Genomic DNA, 16,567 nt, shown 5'->3' with positions numbered 1-16,567 from the left:
GTTTCATTGGTGGCGCGGGTGGGCAGTTGAAAGCGGATTTGATCCAATTGTCCAAATGTGGGTCTTGCCGTGTCGCTGTTTCATTGTGTTTTATGCGATCGTGGGGGGACTCCAACACGGATGCGAAATTGTCCGAGTTCAGGCTTGGGAGTAGCTGCACGGTGCGCAACGATGCCGTGAACCTATAGGTTGCCTTGAACTAGCGCAAAGGCCGCAGGATCGTGGCATGGTCGTCCCTAGCAATTCCCGCAAGATCGCACTCTGCCGTTAGGCACGAGATCGAGGAGTCGGCCAACGCTACTGCTTTGGGACCGCCCTTCGCAGTGCCGTTTTTAGATGCAGCCAAGTACTCTACAAGCTTATCGTTGCTGTGCCGCGTGGTACCGCGTGTCATGGTGAGTTGTAGCTTGCTGTCAAGTTTGTGAAGAACATGTTGTTTCATGTGGCGCGGTTGTTTGAGGCGATGTTTAGAATTCGAGGCTCTATGAATGATTGCGAACCCGACATCTTGGCCAACGGTCTGCAGCCACAAAGGATTTTTGTGAACATGCTTGGACGAGCCGGGTCACCCCTCAATGCTCAACCTTCATGTTTGATTGGTATGGCTGGTACATGATGTGCTGGCCTTGCTCATTCATCATCTGAGATTGGCCATGTTGCGCGTGCATCATGGGCATTTCGCCGCCATGGCTAACCTGTGGGGGGTAGCCTTGTTGGGGTCCCACAGCATATGAACCATAAGGTGCCGAAGTGTGGTGCTGCTGATGTTGAGCAGGAGCCTGGCCCTGAACCGATTGATGGTGCATCGGGACACTCATGTGTCGCTGGTACTCTGAAGTATGCGGAGAAGGATGTGAGGTGGGCGTACCGTATCCCGACATCGGCATAGGTTGTGACGTGACCATGGAGGCGTTCTCAAGAGGATACGACATGGCCCGGGCGTTGCTCTCCATGACATATGGGCTCGGGTAGGACATGCTCGGCTGCTCGACTGCATGAACCGATGGATCCTGCACTGGCATCGAAACCTGGTGGTGTTGCTGCGGTTGTTGCTGCTGTGTTTGCTGTTGCTGTGGGTGGCCAGGATGAGGGCTCCAGCGAACAGCCTCGTGTTGAGGCGCTTGAACTTCGCCCATGGCTGGTGGCGTGTCGACATGTGGTGAGGAGACATGTTGAGCATATGTGTGCTGTGGCTGCCAGTGTGCTGGTTGTGAGACGGGCGTCGCAATCTCTGGTACAGAGTGTGCGCTTCTTGCAGTCCCAGTTGACATTCTCCGGGGCTGGCTGAGCATCTGAACGCGGTCGCTGGGCGAGGGTGCCCCTGCTTGGTGTTAGTGAATATGCACTGCCATCACATTGAATTTCAGACATGAAGTTGGCGTTATCGTCTCGCTTGGGACAGCAAAAGGAAGCGAAGTGTTACAGATGCTGCATGTCGCTAAACGAAGTGGGCCAACCAAATCATGGGAATTGAGACAGTGGGAAAAGAAATGTGTGATGATGCTGCGAGAACGACGGTGGCTGCATTCGAACGGCTGCGGCCCGAGACACCAAAAAAAGCAACTGAAGCGGCTCGACCACTTCACTGGTGGAACAACTGGACAGTGCTTTTGGGGGGGAGGAGAAAGAGAAAGGGATAAATAAAGTTCGTCACATACCGGCACCTTGTTCTGGAACACCAAGGGTAGAGACTGCATGCGACAAGCGTGCGCGTAGCATGCCGTTTTCTTGCTCGAGCTCCTCGTTTCTTCGGATAAGATCCATCATCTTGGTAGAAGAGTTGTTCTCGAGCTGGGCTGTGAGGTCACGAACTTGGCGCTCGAGAGTGTCAATGTGGTCTTTTGTTCTCTGGCGAATGGCACGCTGTGCTTCTCGGTCGTTTGCCCTCTTCCGCTCCAGCTGAGCAGCAGTGAGCGTCGTGACGCTGCGTGTTCCAGCTCTCGATGGACGCTTCTTCGCGCCGGGGGTAAGTTGCCTGGCCTCTGAGCCAGACGAGTGGCCCTCATAGGGCGGGGATCGCTTCTGTTGATCCATGTGAGGTGAGTGGTAGCTGGAGGTACTCATGTGGTCACTCCTGTAGGCGATGGGGTCTCGGTAGTGAAGGATTGAAGTCATCGAGGATCCGCGAGAGGCGGTGAAAGTATATGCGATGTCGAGGTTGCTGTGTCAGCGGAGTCCCAAACAAAACGCGGTCCAAGCGTTGTGTGAATATATCAGGTTATGCCGGCTGTGGGTGATGAGCTGTTCCCGGGTCTCGAAGAAGAGGGGGAAAGCAATGGAGACAAGAGGAGTGTGTTGTAGGGAGTGAGCCGGGTAGTGTATTAAGAGGAAGGCAAAATAAAGGCCAGTCAAGAAGAGGATAATTTTTTTCTTAGCAAAGAGGACGAGGCGGCGAGGCCGAATGGGCGAGACGGAATTGTAGAGAGACACGACTGAGAGCGATGCAAGACATGGCTGGCATGCGCCTATAACTTGCTATCAGGGCCTGATGAGTAGCGGCGGCCTCTGCGTACCATGCTTCCACCCTAGACTAGCGTTGGCTCGCTGATCCTGGCTCTGGGTGGGTAGCCACACAACGTGGGCTCTGGGGAAATCGTTTCACTTTAGCTCGTACATTAGTGACTTCCAGGCTTGAGCGAGGCATAGCGGTGCGCCCAGCTTGTGGCCAGTCGCTTAGGACAATCAAAGGGCCCTCCATGGTCAATAAAGTCTCAACGGTGGTGGCACCTGGGCGATTGAAGCCTCGCCCAACGTGCATGTGCATAGCGACAGCTGGCTGTTCTGGAAAAGCGCTACGACGTGCTTTGGGCCGGGACATTGCACACCCCCACCAAGGGTGGCATGGCCGAGTTCCTGCGCGACACACGTCCTCGGTCTACCTTGGGTCGGATGCGAGGTGGGCACAGAGGAGCAACAGCACGACGGGACCCACCAGGACAGGTTCAGATGGGCACGCATAAGACGGAAGAGCGAGGGCTGTGATGTCGCCATGACCGCTTGCCAGTCAGGTAGCTGGTCGTGTTTGCGGACCGTAGCGAGGTTTGGGATGACAGACCAGACACGGACAAATTGTGACGTTTGAAGAGCGCATGGCGTGGGCTCCTGCGGCGGCGACGTGAAGCGATACCAGGATGCAAGGGTGCCACCGCCCGGCCAGGACGGCCAGGAGAAGACGCGCACGTGGAAGCCCTGCATGCAGAAAAATTAGCCCGAGAGCGCCAAGCCGCCTGATACCCTGTCGCTGGCTGCTTCAGAGTCGGAGCGCCGGTCAAAGACCCATGGATGCAGAGTAGAGGGTGTCGAGCGTCTCGCAATTGCGCGCACCCTCGAAGGGGGGCCCGCTGTGGATCTCCCAGGGCAGCATCAGCACCCAGGAGCAGGCAAGCAGACAGGCAGGCTGGTAGTAGACCTGGTACACAGGCCCTGCCCGCCAGAATGACCTGTAGGGGGAGCCTGAACCTTGCCCGCCCTCGTCGTCGCGTCGATCATGCCCGGGGTCAGGGCCTTTCTGCTAGACCGTCCCTCCTCCTGCTCCGCAGAGGGCACGAAGCGCGCTGGCCCAGGATGCTTCCGAAGTACCTCCACGGGCCATGTCTGCCTGCAGTGACATCTCGCATTCGAGCACCTTTGCCGAACTGCTACGGCTGCCACTACTGCTGCTGCTAATCCTGTGTGCTGGCTACCACCTGTTGTTGCTGTAGGATTTGGGCGGGGGGGGGGGGGGGGCGTGCGTCTTCCTTCCCCCCTCACTCCCACCCCCTCCACTCGCAAACTTTATCGTGGCCTCATCGCCATCCAGCTGTGTTTCATGCCGTGTGCTGGCCATGCATGATGACTGCTAAACAGCTGCTCTGTCTAAATCGGGTGTGCTGCAGGGTGGGACGATTTCGTGACGGATCCGTCAGTCATTCGCAGGGCTTTCAATGCCGGGGCTCTATGTAGGGAGACGCATGGGCCCTAGTAGAACAAGACGGAGAGGGATACACAGATGCAGCGAGAGGGATGGAGGCGGACAGCGTCCGTGATGCGCTCCTCGTCAGGGCCCTTGTATGTCGACATGGTTAAAGTGGCCATGTTCGGAAGACTTGTGGCTGATGCTTAACCGTCCCTCTTTTTTTCTCACTCTCGCTCTTTTGTTTTTCCCTACTTTTATCCTTCACCGCAACAAGGATTCTTCCTCAGGTCACGAGTACCAATCCAGTGATGATCCGCCCAAGCTTATGCCGTCATTTTGGGGCAGCGCACACAGTGATGTGCAGTGAGGGCACCTCAACGATAGCCAAAGCAGTGCGCTATCCATGGCCTCCCCCCCCGTTATTCGATAAAGCAAGAATCCTCCGAGACGCCCCTCACCGCTCTATAGACGACACAGCTGCACAGGGTGAGGCTATGTGGCTAGTAACCAGATGGGGACGGCTAGCGCTGGTACCTGGACATCTGTCCCAGCCACTCGAGATGAGCTTGGCGCCGATATTGGACGATAGCGACTGTCGGTAAGTTTCTCGAGTGATGGAAAATGATGATGCACGTCGGCTGCGCTAGGCTTAGAAGCCGCCAGCCGCGAGCCGCGAGCAGAGAATTGGCCGGCGGGGCACGCGACGAGGCGCGCAGCGACGGTATGATGGATATGAGCGCAGCAGCGCGTGGTGTTGGCAAGATGCACATGTGTGTGGCTTGTGGATGTTGGATGTGCGTGCAATGCGCGTGTTTGTGTGTGTAGTGAGTATGTGCGCATGCGTGGATAGGCCGACGGGCGGGTAGTGTGGAGGGGCGAGAGTGGGGGGCAAGAAAGGGAAGGGACAGCGCCGCACCAAGCTGCAGCTGCCATCTAATTGAGCCTAGTAGGAGCGTTATTTGACATCAAGAGGACCATTGCCTTCTATCTGAGACGGGAACGTCTTGTTTTGTCGAGCAAAGCCCTTCATTTGCAATTTGCCTAGCAGCAGCAGCGGCGACGGCGGCGGCGGCGTAGAGGGTAGTAGGGCGTGGAGCGTGCACGTTTGCCCGGCAGTCACCGCAGTTAGCTTCATTGCCTCTGCTCATGCTCGCCGTTCGATTGCTGTTTTCGCCTCTGTTGCGTTTAGTGCGTCAATACGCCGTGGCGGCAGGAATCATGCAATATGGAACCATTTTTCCTTACCCAGAACAGATGCAGGGCCCTTGGTGCGCGCCGCGGAGAAGCCACGCCCACTGCCGTTGACACCGAAGCTGTCGCTGAAACCACCTCCAACTGCCCGAACGTGCATCACGACGGCAGCCACGGCAGGCCAAGGGGAGCCCACCAGTCAGTCGTCAAACCGCCAGCCGGGCAATCAATCAATCAGTCAGCTATCAGTCAGTCCCATGATTGGGTCACGCCCACTTTGCAGTTGGAGCAGCCCCCGTTGTGGCAGAGGCGGTCGTCTGTCTGTATATGCATGCTAGACGTAAGAATGCATGTACGGGTAGGGTAATTATTACATACACACACATCCGTGCAGGCTCCCGTGGCCCGGCGCGGCAGATCTATGGGAGTAGTTTGGTACGACTACTACCCATCATCTCACCCTCGCTCGCCCGTCTGGTTGCCTCCGGTCGCCTCTAGCTGCTGCGACTGGGCCAGGAACCCACGACTATACTAACTGTCGGGACGTGTGATGGCGGCACATCACCGCGACGCCTCCAAGGCAGGCAGGCAGGCAGGCAGATGGGCGGGCTGTGGATGGTGGTAGGTCCAAGTCCCGTCTTACATACATTAACATTCGATACGCAACCAAGTACGTAAGGAGGTAAAATACATGGCTGCGTAGTATTACTTACATGGCAGGGTCAAGTCCAGCCATCCATGTCCAATGCGAGGTACGACACACTGTCCCGTCGGCGATTGCGCAACCAGACTTGCATTGCCTGGGCGGACCAGCGCGCTCAGCTTGGTTGCAGAATGGGAATGTAAACATGGTCTGTCGATCCAAAAGTGTAATGCACGCCGCCGAACACCCCAAAAGGGTCAACTTGTCCCCCCTCGCGCCGCCCCAAGTCTCGCTACCAAACTCTGGACGCCTGTTTCCGCCCCGATGCCGGAGTTGAGCCGATTTTCAGCCAGGAGCCAGGAGCCAGGTGCAGACGCCCACTACGTACTACGCAAGAACGACGGCTGCTAGACACGAACTCAATTCACGGGCTATGGCGGCCTTGCAGTGTCTAGTGGCCCTGACTTGGGGGTCGCCCACGAGGCTCTCCCTCTCTGAAACAGGCTTGTAGAATTTAGACTTCTGCGGGGCCCGCATCCTGGCATCCTGGCATCCTGGCGTGCCCGACGACGGAGTTGGTAGTGGTGGTGCGTGTGTGTGTGTGTGTGTGTGTGTGTGTGTGTGTGTGTGTGTGTGTGCATGTGTCCCACCTGTGGCCTCTCCCACCGCTGCATCGCTGCACCGCTGCTGATGCTGGTGCTGGTGCTGGTGCTGGTTGGCTGGTTCCTTCCCATCCACTGACTGCCCTCCGCCCACCGCCCTCCGCCCGCTGCCCCTCTCTCCCCCTCGCTAATGCCGTCCCTCCGCTCCTTCCCTTACCGATCACGCTTACCGACACCTCACGCCAAGACACAAAGCTTGCGCCATCAGCTCTCTCCGAACCTTCTAGCTTGCAGGCTAGAAGGTTACTCTACAATGGCGCAACCATGGTTCCTCTGCAGCGCAAGAGTCCGCCGCCCGTCTGGCAATTAGATTTCTCTTTCGCTTTCAATGCCCACCGCCCACCGCTCATTCCCCTCTCTCCCACTCCCGCACCCTTCCACCACCCACACAGCCCTGTCCACACACACGAGACATCCACCTGCCCACCTCTGCCCCCCCAGCTGCACCCCATGTCTTGTCAGCACTCTGCACTTGAATCAACAATAAACATCATGCATCACCGACGTAATTGCGGGGTACGTTGTACTCACACGCTGATTCTGTCCCTGGTGGCGTCTCAAACCCTGCATCAAGGGGTGTGAGAGGGCAGGGGCATACCTAGCCATGCACGTCTGGGTGTAGTACACATTCGCTTGCCTTCCACCCTTTCAGCTGCCTGCATCTGTCCTTTCCATTACTGGCCCAGTATCACTTGGGCTGCAGTCAACCAGGTGTTTGCTCAACGTCGGATTCAACATTGCGACCACACCGCACCATAATCAACGGGAGAACCGCTACTAACACTACCCTAACATGGCGCCATGCTCCGGGTCTAAATGACGTTGAGAGCAACACTTGTATCCACACGGGGCTCCATAGGGCTTCACGGAGTAGAAAAAAAATCAGCGCGTCTTTCAGCTCGCCGCACGTGGTATCAATGTGGATAAGGCAAAAAGCCACTGGGAAATCAGTCCATATCTGCCATGGCAGAGTGAGAAAAAAACAAAAAACAAACACCTCTAACGCTAGAAACGTGCTAGAAGCGCCTAATGCACTTCAGCTTCTAGTATATGATTCGATGGCGTTTCTAGCCGACCACACTGAAGCACGCCACTGCCGCCGCCGCCTACTACTCCTTTTTGATGTACTTGTCAAAGATTTTCGAGATCTCGCGCGCACTCTTCTTAGGGTATCGCTTCTGTCCTCCCTTGTAGTCGACATAGGTCACGCCGAAACGCGTCGTATAGCCCTCGGCCCACTCGAAATTGCTACAAAAAAACTCATGTCAGCATACATACTTGTAATCTTATTGCTTCCAGCTCGCCGAACACCAGGTTTGGTTCAGTTTGAAGCTAGGAGAAAAGGTTCCGTCTGCCAGAGCTCCTCCGGTCATCCGCTTGCAGCCCATACCCCCGTCGAAAAGCGGGTCGTCCAGATGTAGGAATAGTATACGCGCAGCAAAAAGAAACAAGAAGGAAGGGGGGGTATGAATAAGTGGATCAACGTACTCCATCAGACTCCATGCAGAGTAACCCCTGACGTCTACCCCATCCAAGGTATGGGCATCGGCCAACGCACCAATATAACCCCTAAAGTATTCACACCGAAACTCATCGTCGAGCAGCTGCTCCAGAGGCAGATCATTCTCGCCCTTGAGACTGGTGCCGTTTTCTGTCACATAGAATGTTGGGCCTTCGTATCGGTCACTAAGCCACTTGATCAGTTTCCTGAAGCCCAACGGCATTGGCCGTAGCCACACAGATTGTGTCTCTGGGCCAATCCATTCGCCTTTCTTGTTCTGATGCAGAATATCAAGGTTTCCGACGTGGTCATCCAGCTCCGGCTCAGTATCCCGGTGCCTAATATAATGGGCACAGTAATGATTCATGCCATAGAAATCGTTGCTTCCTTTGACCAGGGCCGCTTCCTCCGGCGTGAATTCAGGCAGTCGATCGCCCAATTGCTTACGCATCGAGTCTGGGTACTTGCCAAAGTAGACTGGGTCTCCAAACCAGCAAATGGCAAACTCAATCTTCCGGTCGCACGCTTCGCGGTCCTTTGGATCTTCGGAATCCCACGGCTCCGTCCAATCCCCTATACGGACATGTATCAGCATACCAATATATTCATGCAGCGTCTCTCAAGACCCATTCTGACATGATTTCCCCACTACCGCGTACATGCATGCGCGGACTACGTGCGTGCACGCGAGTAGAGTTTCTGTTTCTGTCCACATAGAATCTGGACGCGAGGTGATCGCTTACCATTCAGAGTAATCCCAATCTGGCCTCCATCCTGCGCCTTAAAGTCGTCACGGTAGGCCTTGACTGCCGCACCATGAGCAATGAGGAGGGAGTGTCCGACGATCCATGGCTCCCTCGCGCTGTCTCCTTCAGCGCTCTTGGTTCGATCGCTGCAACGACCGGGAGCAAACAGCCCAGTGCCATAGCCAAGTACCGAGCTGCACCATGGCTCGTTGAAGGTGATCCAATATTTCACTTTTGACCCAAATGCTTTGAAACACACCCTGGCATAGTTCTCATAGTCCTTGACGAATTCGTCCTTGTTTAGCATGCCCCCATATCGCTTGTGTAGCTCATCGGGCAAATCCCAATGAAACAGGGTTATCATGGGCTCGATGCCGGCAGCACGGAGCCCATCGACCAGCTTGATGTAGTATTGCAGACCCTTTTCGTTTACCGGGTCATTGCGTCCACCGAGCGGAATGATGCGGGACCATGAGAGGGAAAAGCGGTAAGACTTTGCGCCAAGTTCCTTCAACAGTGCAATGTCCTCGTCAGCACGGTGGTAGGAATCACAGGCCACATCGCCCGAATCTCCTCCAGCAATCTTGCCCGGGATGCGGCAAAACGAGTCCCAGATGGAATCGGCACGACCGTCTTCATGCGGTGCGCCTTCGATTTGGTAACTGCAGATTCCAAAACTCAGCATGTGACAATCAAGTGGCCCTTCCTTGTTGGCGGGGTACTTTTGAGTGGAGAAAGGCCTGGCTAAACGAACCTCGCTGTTGCAAACCCCCAAAGGAAATCCTTTGGAAAGTATGATTGCGACATGATGAGCTGCGGTATGTCTAATCTCTTCAAGTGTGTTCTATGCTGACTGGTCTAAGGGGAGAAAAAGGAAAAGAAGAGATGACAAAGTTCTCAAGCTCGTAGCAGCGGGACGGCTATTACTTCTTCATATACGTGGGACCGGACTGCAGCGTTGGCTGCGGAGGACGTCCCGCGGTAACCGTCATTCATCCAAGGACAAGAGCTTAACAAGAGGCGCAGTAGGACAGATGAGGATCTTGGTATGGTCTTGTTCCACTCTGGTAGGCTATATTCAATTTCTCCGTCTTCTCAATGGCTCATTCAGTCCAGCGACCCCGCTTGCCCGGCTCACCGACGGGAGGTTATAGCTTCATCCCACATGACGAAGTTGTACCTTTGCGTCCATTCTGCCCGTTAGGATTTACAGTGGCTAGGGCGGTCAGTGGGATTGCGGGCCGGACATTCAGCCTGCCTATTATCCTACCACAAGTGGCGCAGCGACGTGACTTGGAAGTAAGTGATGTTTGAGAATGTGGCATGGCGGGGTACTGGGCAGCTCCAGGCGGATCTCTTTCCCTCACTCTCTCCTCGTATCACCCGCCCTCTACCCCAGGATATAACACCGATGAGCGTGTTCCGCCTCTGCTCATTCGCGAACACCGGAGTTGATGACGTTGCGTGATGGAGAACGTCGGAAACGATGCTCTACACGTGGTAACCGATACGAGGATATGCCTGTAAGGACCGCAGAAGATGTGGCTATACCGTTTTGAGCAGAACTTCCGCAGGTACAGTATCTCGCGCTCACGGCCTAGGTAACCATTCAATGTCGGAATCTCACTTGTGTTACGTGCTACGACAGCGCATCAAAGCGTATATAATGAGCGATTGCTGGGGAAAGAAACAGAGGCAGTATCGCAGTGTTGAATCAATCGCATAGAAGTACCAAACGGCTCACGATGATGCTATCTGCGCTGCGAACCATCCGATCTCCGACGACACGCGCTGCGACACAGGTGCGCACAGTCGCGACGCAACCCCAGAGGCGCGCGGGCGACATCTCGGATGCCTTTGCCTCACTTTCGGGACACGACTTCAAGCCATTGACACCTGAATATGCCGACCTCAAAGCCCGTCTGATTCGGGGTCACGAAAGTGAAGTTCGGGATTCATGGCACCGCCTTCTTCGCAACCTGCGCGACGAGATTCCGCGCATTGTTGAGCAAGGCAGCAAAGTCATTCCGGAAATCGATTTCAAGGATATCGACAATGCGTCTGAAGTCTTCAGTAGTCAGCTGCGAGAGAGAGGTGTCGCTGTTGTGCGGGGCGTAGTGTCGGAACAAGAAGCACTGCAGTGGAAGGAGGATCTCAGAGAATATATCCGGCAAAATCCTCAGACAAAGGGTGGGTTCTTGAGATATTCTATGCCCCTATTACCACTGACAATTGGCTAGCTTTTCCTGCCGACAACCCTCAAGTATTTGAGCTCTACTGGTCGCGCCCTCAGCTCCTCGCACGCGGAAACCCTAATCTCCTTAAGGCGCACCGCTTCCTCATGTCGTATTGGCACAGCAGTAATCCACATATACCACTGTCTACAAAGCACCCGATAAGCTATGCCGACCGTCTGCGCCTCCGTCAACCCGGTGACGCCAGATTTTCAATTGGACCCCACGTTGACGGCGGCAGCGTCGAGCGCTGGGACGAACAAGGATACGGACTTGGAAAAGTGTACGACTCGATTTGGAAGGGCAAATGGGAAGAGTTTGATCCTTGGGAGGCCAGCTGCCGTTTGCCTATTGTCCCAGATCTCCATCAGGGTGTCGGAGCATGCACCGCTTTCCGCATGTTCCAAGGCTGGCTCTCGCTCTCCACAACCCGCCCACTTGAAGGCACGCTTCTCGTAAACCCGCTTTTCGCAAAAGCAACAGCATACTATATGCTCCGCCCCTTCTTCTCCCCCAAACGCGGCGTCGAACCAGGCGCGCAAACCGCATCCGAAGCAACCACCAACACCGCTGCTTTCCTATCCCCAGACAACTGGGAAATGGACTCACCTCAAACATCCTGGATCCACGGCGCAACACCCGGCCACGGCCAAGAACTCTCAGAACTACTCCACCCGCATCTGCAGCTGCAGAAAACAATGATTCACGTCCCGACTGTCCGGCCCGGTGACTTCGTCGCCTGGCACTGCGATACCATCCACAGTGTCGACAAGAAACATCAAGGCGCTTCGGATTCCAGCGTCCTTTACATCCCTGCTTGTCCCATGACAGAAGATAACGCAAACCACCTCGTTCGCCAGCGCAACAACTTCGTCAACGGCACCCCGAGCCCAGATTTCGGTAGCGGCATTGGCGAGTCAAAACATGTAGGTCGCGTGCTTCCAGATGAGATGCAGCAGCTTGTTGGAGAGGAAGGGTGTCGTGCTATGGGGTTGCTGGAATGGGATAGCGAGGAGCCTGGATTGGCTCCCGGTGAGAAGGTAATACTTGACCGAGCGAATAAGATTCTAGGGTTTTATGATTGAGATGACTGGGATGGGGGGGGTTTTTTTTCTTTTGTATATCTCGGATAATGTCATAATGATGAATCGTTTAGTTAACGTCAAGGTACATGGCTATTTTATTCTTTGCTCCTTATATTCCGTCTTTCTTCGAGGAGGAAGTAGAGTCGATGTGGTGTTTGTACAAAGTTCCTACCTTATACGCAGTTTGTAGTTCTAGTGCACTCCGAGTATTTCGCCCCAGTCTTCAAAGTCAGAAGCTGCACATCCTTCTTATTAGCGTTTACAGTACCATGACGTTGATATACAAGTAACACGCTGTGTCCCTTGCACGCTTGGGTCTATGTGTTCATGTATGATTCTGGATTCATGTCATGTTGTTGTGTACAACGCGTTTCTGGCCTAGTGAGATGGAAGGAAGGGGCGAGTGAGGCACTAGATATACCTGCGGCGTAGTGAGATAGAGGGGGGGGGGGAGTGTAGGGTGCAGTTGAGATTCATGGGGAGATTCCATACATGGGGGATATCTTGTTCGTTAAGGTAGGCTGGGATGGACATGGGGAGCACGAAGATAGGATAAATGTTGGGAATGTGATGGCGAATGAAAAAATGACAGTGAGGTTGGGGGATGTTCATGGGATGAAGAGGCATATGAAGACAAGTAAACCAAGCAATCCCTTACTCAAGAAGCACAAAGATATATAGTCATATGTCACTGTCATTGACAGCACTTTGTGTTACTTCAACATCACACACACACCTCTTAAGCCATCACATTCAAGGGAAAAAATAAATAAAAGAATGAGATTTTAATCAGGCATTAAGTCATTTCCACACTCTCCTCCTCACTCGTCCACTCTTCACCCCGCATCATGTTACCACTCCGCCTTCCTCCTCTCCTAGCACCCAGAACGACAAAAAAACACGCCAACCATACCCCTCAAACGAACTCGATAAACCAAAAAAAAGTGTCAACCCCCCCCCCCCCCGCAAACGACAAAAAGAACCAAGTACAGACCAACACCCCCACATCTTTCCAAACGTCTTCTTCTTATCCATCGTCTTACCCGTCTTCCATCTTCACCCTCTACTAGCAGCAACTCCTTTATCAAATCCCTCATCCCTTCTTCCTTCTCCTCTGGTGTGCGTGAAACAAAAACAAATGGGTCAAGTGAATAGGAAATTCAGCGATGGTGAGGTGAGTGAGAGATAAAAGGGGGAAGCTGCAAAAAAAGAGTGTAAGGGGAGGTGGGAAGTGGGAAGTGCAAAAGATGCGGGCAGGGCAGGGCAGGGGCACAAAAGGTCAGGGAAGAGAAAAAAGGGAGAGAGAGAGAGAGCGAGAGAGTGCGTATGGGCAAGGAGTTTTTTTTGCTGGCTTGATGTTTGGAATATTGGTAGCGATGAACGTGTGTTTAGGAGAGAGAGTAAAAGATATGTAGATCTTCGCAAGATACGTAGTAGGTAGGTGTAGTAGATAGGGGAGTAGTAGGGAGTAGGAGTAGGAGTAGGAGAATCGGGAATCCAAATCCAAAAAAAAATCCTGAAATTTTGCAATTGAGAGCAAAAAACGAAAAAAGATAAGATAGTAAGGAAAAACGTAGCGTCCACTCGGGTTCAAATAAGGGGGGGGGAGGTTGAAAACACAACACACACATACATAATAAGAACAACCAAAGAAAATGAAGAAAAAAACGCCCACTAAGATACCCTTGCACCCCCCAACCCACCCGGCACCCAACAACTAACACCACCCCCCCTAAAAGAGGGTGTGAAACAAAACAAAACACAGAGGCCAACCGAAGTTTCCAAAAAACCCCAAGCCTGCTCCGTTATGCTCCGGATAAGAGATAAAAAGCGATCGAGACGGTCGATAACGACACGGGTATATGGAAACGATTTTTGGGTTTCAAATGCCACCAACCACACAGCCTGCCAACTACCGCCACTGCCCACCGCCGCTGTAACCATCATGCTTGGTCTTCAATAAACCAACAGGCTTTCGGCTTGCGCTATACTTCTGTTGCACCGGCGAAGTCAAAGTCGCCAAAGTTGCCGAGACCGTCGTTGTCACCAGTGTGCAAAAATGAATCAAAGTCAAATGTCTCGAGCGCGCCGCCGTCGTCGGGGAAGTTGAGGCCAAGGTCAAAACTGTTAGGCTATTGGGGTGTTAGCAAATATACCATGAATAACATCAAGACAGTAACCGTACATCAGGATCAATGCTGCCAAATGGCTGACCACCTCCGTTGTCCATGGGCTGGTCGGCGGGCGCTGGTGGTTGCACAGGCTGCTGTGGCTGACCATTTTGTCCCTGGTTGAAAGACTGCTTGTGGACTGGCGTAATCGGGGCCACGGGAGTGGAAGACGTTGGAGTAGGAGGCTCTTCGCCATTTGTTGCTGCTGGAGTCGCACCTGTATTCGCCCCTTTCTTGTTTGCGGGCTTCTACAATCAACATCAATGTTGCTCAGGGTGGAACGGAAACTAGAAACTTTACCTTATTGTCCTTGGTAGGCTTCTTCTTAGGATTGGCCTTGTTGGTTTGAGATGGGGTCGGTGGGTTTGGGTTAGACTGTGACGGAGAGGGCTCAGGTCGTGGTTGTTCGTTCGTAGGTGCTGGGGGTGGTGGCATTTGCTGGCGCTGCTGTGGGTTCTGGCCCATGGGTCCTCCCATTTGCTGACCGCCGGGCATCATGCCAGGCTGAGGTCCACCGCGCCAGCCATTCTGTTGCATCTGCCCGTTACGCATAGCCTCCATCTGTGCAGGCGTTATCTGTTGACCACCAAAGTTGGGTGGCTGCGGATGTGAGCTCGGGGGGCGCATGCCCATTGGGCCGTTCTGAGGCATTCCCTGAGAGTAGAACTGCGGGGGCATTCCCGGGGGTGCCAGGCTAGGGTCAAAGTTCATGTTCGGTGCGGGAGATGCGCGCTGCTGTCCCATGATGCCTTCTGGCATGGGGGAGCCGGGGAGATTCTGCTGACCCAACTTGGGCGTACCCCGCTTCATCTGGTCGGCGGGATTAGGCGAAGGACCGCCAGCTCTGCTACCTTGTGGTGACATGGCTGCCCCAAAACCTGGGGCGCCCATGACACCTTGCTGTGGGTGACCGGACTGGTTGTCCTGTTCCTGTCGTGCCATGAGTAATCGCTTCTTGTTCTGTTGTTCGAGAAGCATAAGCTGCATCTGGTAGTCTTGCAGGGCGTGGTTGCCTTGCTGAGGTGCACCTGGAGGGTTGGTGGGCATATTGCCAGGTCGTGGCCCGTTGCCAGTAAAGAGGTTTTCTTGCCCTTCAAGGCCGGGCTGGGCCATTGGAGAGCCTTGGACGCCAGAGTTCATACCCTGGGGGGACGACGTGTTACTCATTGCCACTCTGTGTTGATGGGCCAGGCTTTGGGCATATACCTCGATGTTCTTCTGCTGCGCACCTGGGCCTTGCGGCATGAACTCATTGAACTGGTTGTTGGGCATGTTACCAGCGTTCATACCACCTGTATGGCATTGTACGTTAGTTGACATATTGGATCAGGGTCTTGACAAATGGACGTACCACCATCGACACGCGGACGCTTGTTTGGAGATGGGGCATTCTCATTGGATCCGGGCGAGTTTGGACGCTGGCCGTTCATATCCATGCTTGAGCCATCTCGCTGCATCTGCGCCGCCATCATGCCGGGGCCCTTCATCTGCTGCATACCCGCCATGGGGTTGCCGGTGCTGCTGCGCGGTTAGCGGGTGGTGTTTGAATAACACGGTAGTGGTGCAAAAGGAAAACATACGGTCGGTTGTTATTCATGGCTGCCGCCCGCTTAAGGTCGGTCTGGTTACCGTTGGTCATTGCGCCGTTTCTCATCATCTGGTATTGCGCGTTCATAGGGTTGTTCATCATCATGCGCTGGTTTCGCTGCTCATTCTGCAACTGGCCGAGATTCTGAGGGGTCCGTTAGTGGGCTGCTATACGTGTAAATGAGCTGGGACAAGATTGGCACCTACCCGGTTGTGGCCGACGTATTGAATCGCGTTCTTGGAGGCATTGCTGCGCGGCTTGGTGGCCGTGTAAATGTCCCAGAATTGGACCCACCAGTCGAGCAGGAAGGAATTGTCCGCGACCTGGTTGGGTGGCAGCGAGGGAAGAGGCAGATCGTCTATCTGCTCAATCGCGTCGGCGCCATTCATCTTGCTGTTTGGGCTGGCCTTTTCCGTGGCCATCTTCATGTCGCATTCAAGCATGGCGCGCGCCAGATTGAGGTGTTTGTTCCGCAGAAAGTAGTCGTAGATGTACGTGTTGAGCTTCTCGGTGGGGTCAGTGCCCTTGCCGCCGGGTTGCGCCATGTTGCGCATCATGGGGGTGCCATCAACGGCGCCGTTGTTCGCATTCATGGCCGCCATCTGCGCCATTTGCTGTTGGTTCTGCATCGCGACGATGCGTGGGGGGGCGGGTGCGGCAGGCGCGGAAGACGGGTGGGGAGTTAGCGATGGATGCGCGGTGCTAGCAATAGACGCGATATGTGTCGTGCACCTCGGTGCTGGATGGACGGACTACAACAGCATGGGATGTCGTCGCCACGGGAGATCGGAGCCGGAACCGGAGCCGGAGCAGCGTGCCAGGGACCTGCTCAGCCTGCAAAGGACGGCGGC

At 54.5% G+C, this 16,567-nt stretch overlaps 8 protein-coding genes across 8 annotated transcripts; 1 reads left to right on the top strand and 7 right to left on the bottom strand.

Moving 5' to 3' along the window:
• Window positions 1-572: 572 nt before the first annotated feature.
• Window positions 573-2,034, bottom strand: COCCADRAFT_93203 (uncharacterized protein; the record flags this gene model as incomplete). The annotated part of the gene is made up of 2 exons (XM_007712947.1): window positions 573-1,324; window positions 1,659-2,034. The coding sequence occupies 2 exons, from the start codon at window positions 2,032-2,034 to the stop codon at window positions 573-575; spliced, it is 1,128 nt and encodes a 375-aa protein (XP_007711137.1).
• A 666-nt stretch (window positions 2,035-2,700) lies between these two features.
• Window positions 2,701-3,195, bottom strand: COCCADRAFT_93181 (uncharacterized protein; the record flags this gene model as incomplete). The annotated part of the gene is made up of 1 exon (XM_007712946.1): window positions 2,701-3,195. One exon carries the CDS (start codon window positions 3,193-3,195, stop codon window positions 2,701-2,703), a length of 495 nt encoding a protein of 164 aa, XP_007711136.1.
• A 1,192-nt stretch (window positions 3,196-4,387) lies between these two features.
• COCCADRAFT_35810 (uncharacterized protein) lies at window positions 4,388-4,735 on the bottom strand (the record flags this gene model as incomplete). The annotated part of the gene is made up of 1 exon (XM_007712945.1): window positions 4,388-4,735. One exon carries the CDS (start codon window positions 4,733-4,735, stop codon window positions 4,388-4,390), a length of 348 nt encoding a protein of 115 aa, XP_007711135.1.
• A 125-nt stretch (window positions 4,736-4,860) lies between these two features.
• On the bottom strand, window positions 4,861-5,246 carry COCCADRAFT_25332 (uncharacterized protein; the record flags this gene model as incomplete). Its single annotated transcript, XM_007712930.1, has 2 exons — window positions 4,861-5,069; window positions 5,141-5,246. 2 exons carry the CDS (start codon window positions 5,244-5,246, stop codon window positions 4,861-4,863), a joined length of 315 nt encoding a protein of 104 aa, XP_007711120.1.
• An 870-nt stretch (window positions 5,247-6,116) lies between these two features.
• COCCADRAFT_93141 (uncharacterized protein) lies at window positions 6,117-6,413 on the bottom strand (the record flags this gene model as incomplete). Its single annotated transcript, XM_007712944.1, has 1 exon — window positions 6,117-6,413. A coding segment is annotated over one exon (297 nt), but the record flags the coding sequence as incomplete, so codon positions are not given.
• A 1,087-nt stretch (window positions 6,414-7,500) lies between these two features.
• Window positions 7,501-9,445, bottom strand: COCCADRAFT_93112 (glycoside hydrolase family 1 protein; the record flags this gene model as incomplete). Its single annotated transcript, XM_007712943.1, has 4 exons — window positions 7,501-7,639; window positions 7,880-8,465; window positions 8,636-9,300; window positions 9,393-9,445. 4 exons carry the CDS (start codon window positions 9,443-9,445, stop codon window positions 7,501-7,503), a joined length of 1,443 nt encoding a protein of 480 aa, XP_007711133.1.
• Window positions 9,446-10,383: 938 nt separating this feature from the next.
• Window positions 10,384-11,957, top strand: COCCADRAFT_4079 (uncharacterized protein; the record flags this gene model as incomplete). Its single annotated transcript, XM_007712919.1, has 2 exons — window positions 10,384-10,828; window positions 10,879-11,957. The coding sequence occupies 2 exons, from the start codon at window positions 10,384-10,386 to the stop codon at window positions 11,955-11,957; spliced, it is 1,524 nt and encodes a 507-aa protein (XP_007711109.1).
• A 1,985-nt stretch (window positions 11,958-13,942) lies between these two features.
• On the bottom strand, window positions 13,943-16,345 carry COCCADRAFT_93228 (uncharacterized protein; the record flags this gene model as incomplete). The annotated part of the gene is made up of 7 exons (XM_007712942.1): window positions 13,943-14,089; window positions 14,143-14,376; window positions 14,429-15,271; window positions 15,335-15,420; window positions 15,480-15,646; window positions 15,709-15,860; window positions 15,923-16,345. The coding sequence occupies 7 exons, from the start codon at window positions 16,343-16,345 to the stop codon at window positions 13,943-13,945; spliced, it is 2,052 nt and encodes a 683-aa protein (XP_007711132.1).
• Window positions 16,346-16,567: the final 222 nt, after the last annotated feature.

This window comes from Bipolaris zeicola, assembly GCF_000523435.1.
Source record: "Bipolaris zeicola 26-R-13 unplaced genomic scaffold scaffold_52, whole genome shotgun sequence".
NCBI lineage: Eukaryota > Fungi > Ascomycota > Dothideomycetes > Pleosporales > Pleosporaceae > Bipolaris > Bipolaris zeicola.
The sequence above is the reverse complement of the archived record's forward strand: the minus strand, read 5'-3'. Positions and strand labels throughout refer to the sequence as shown.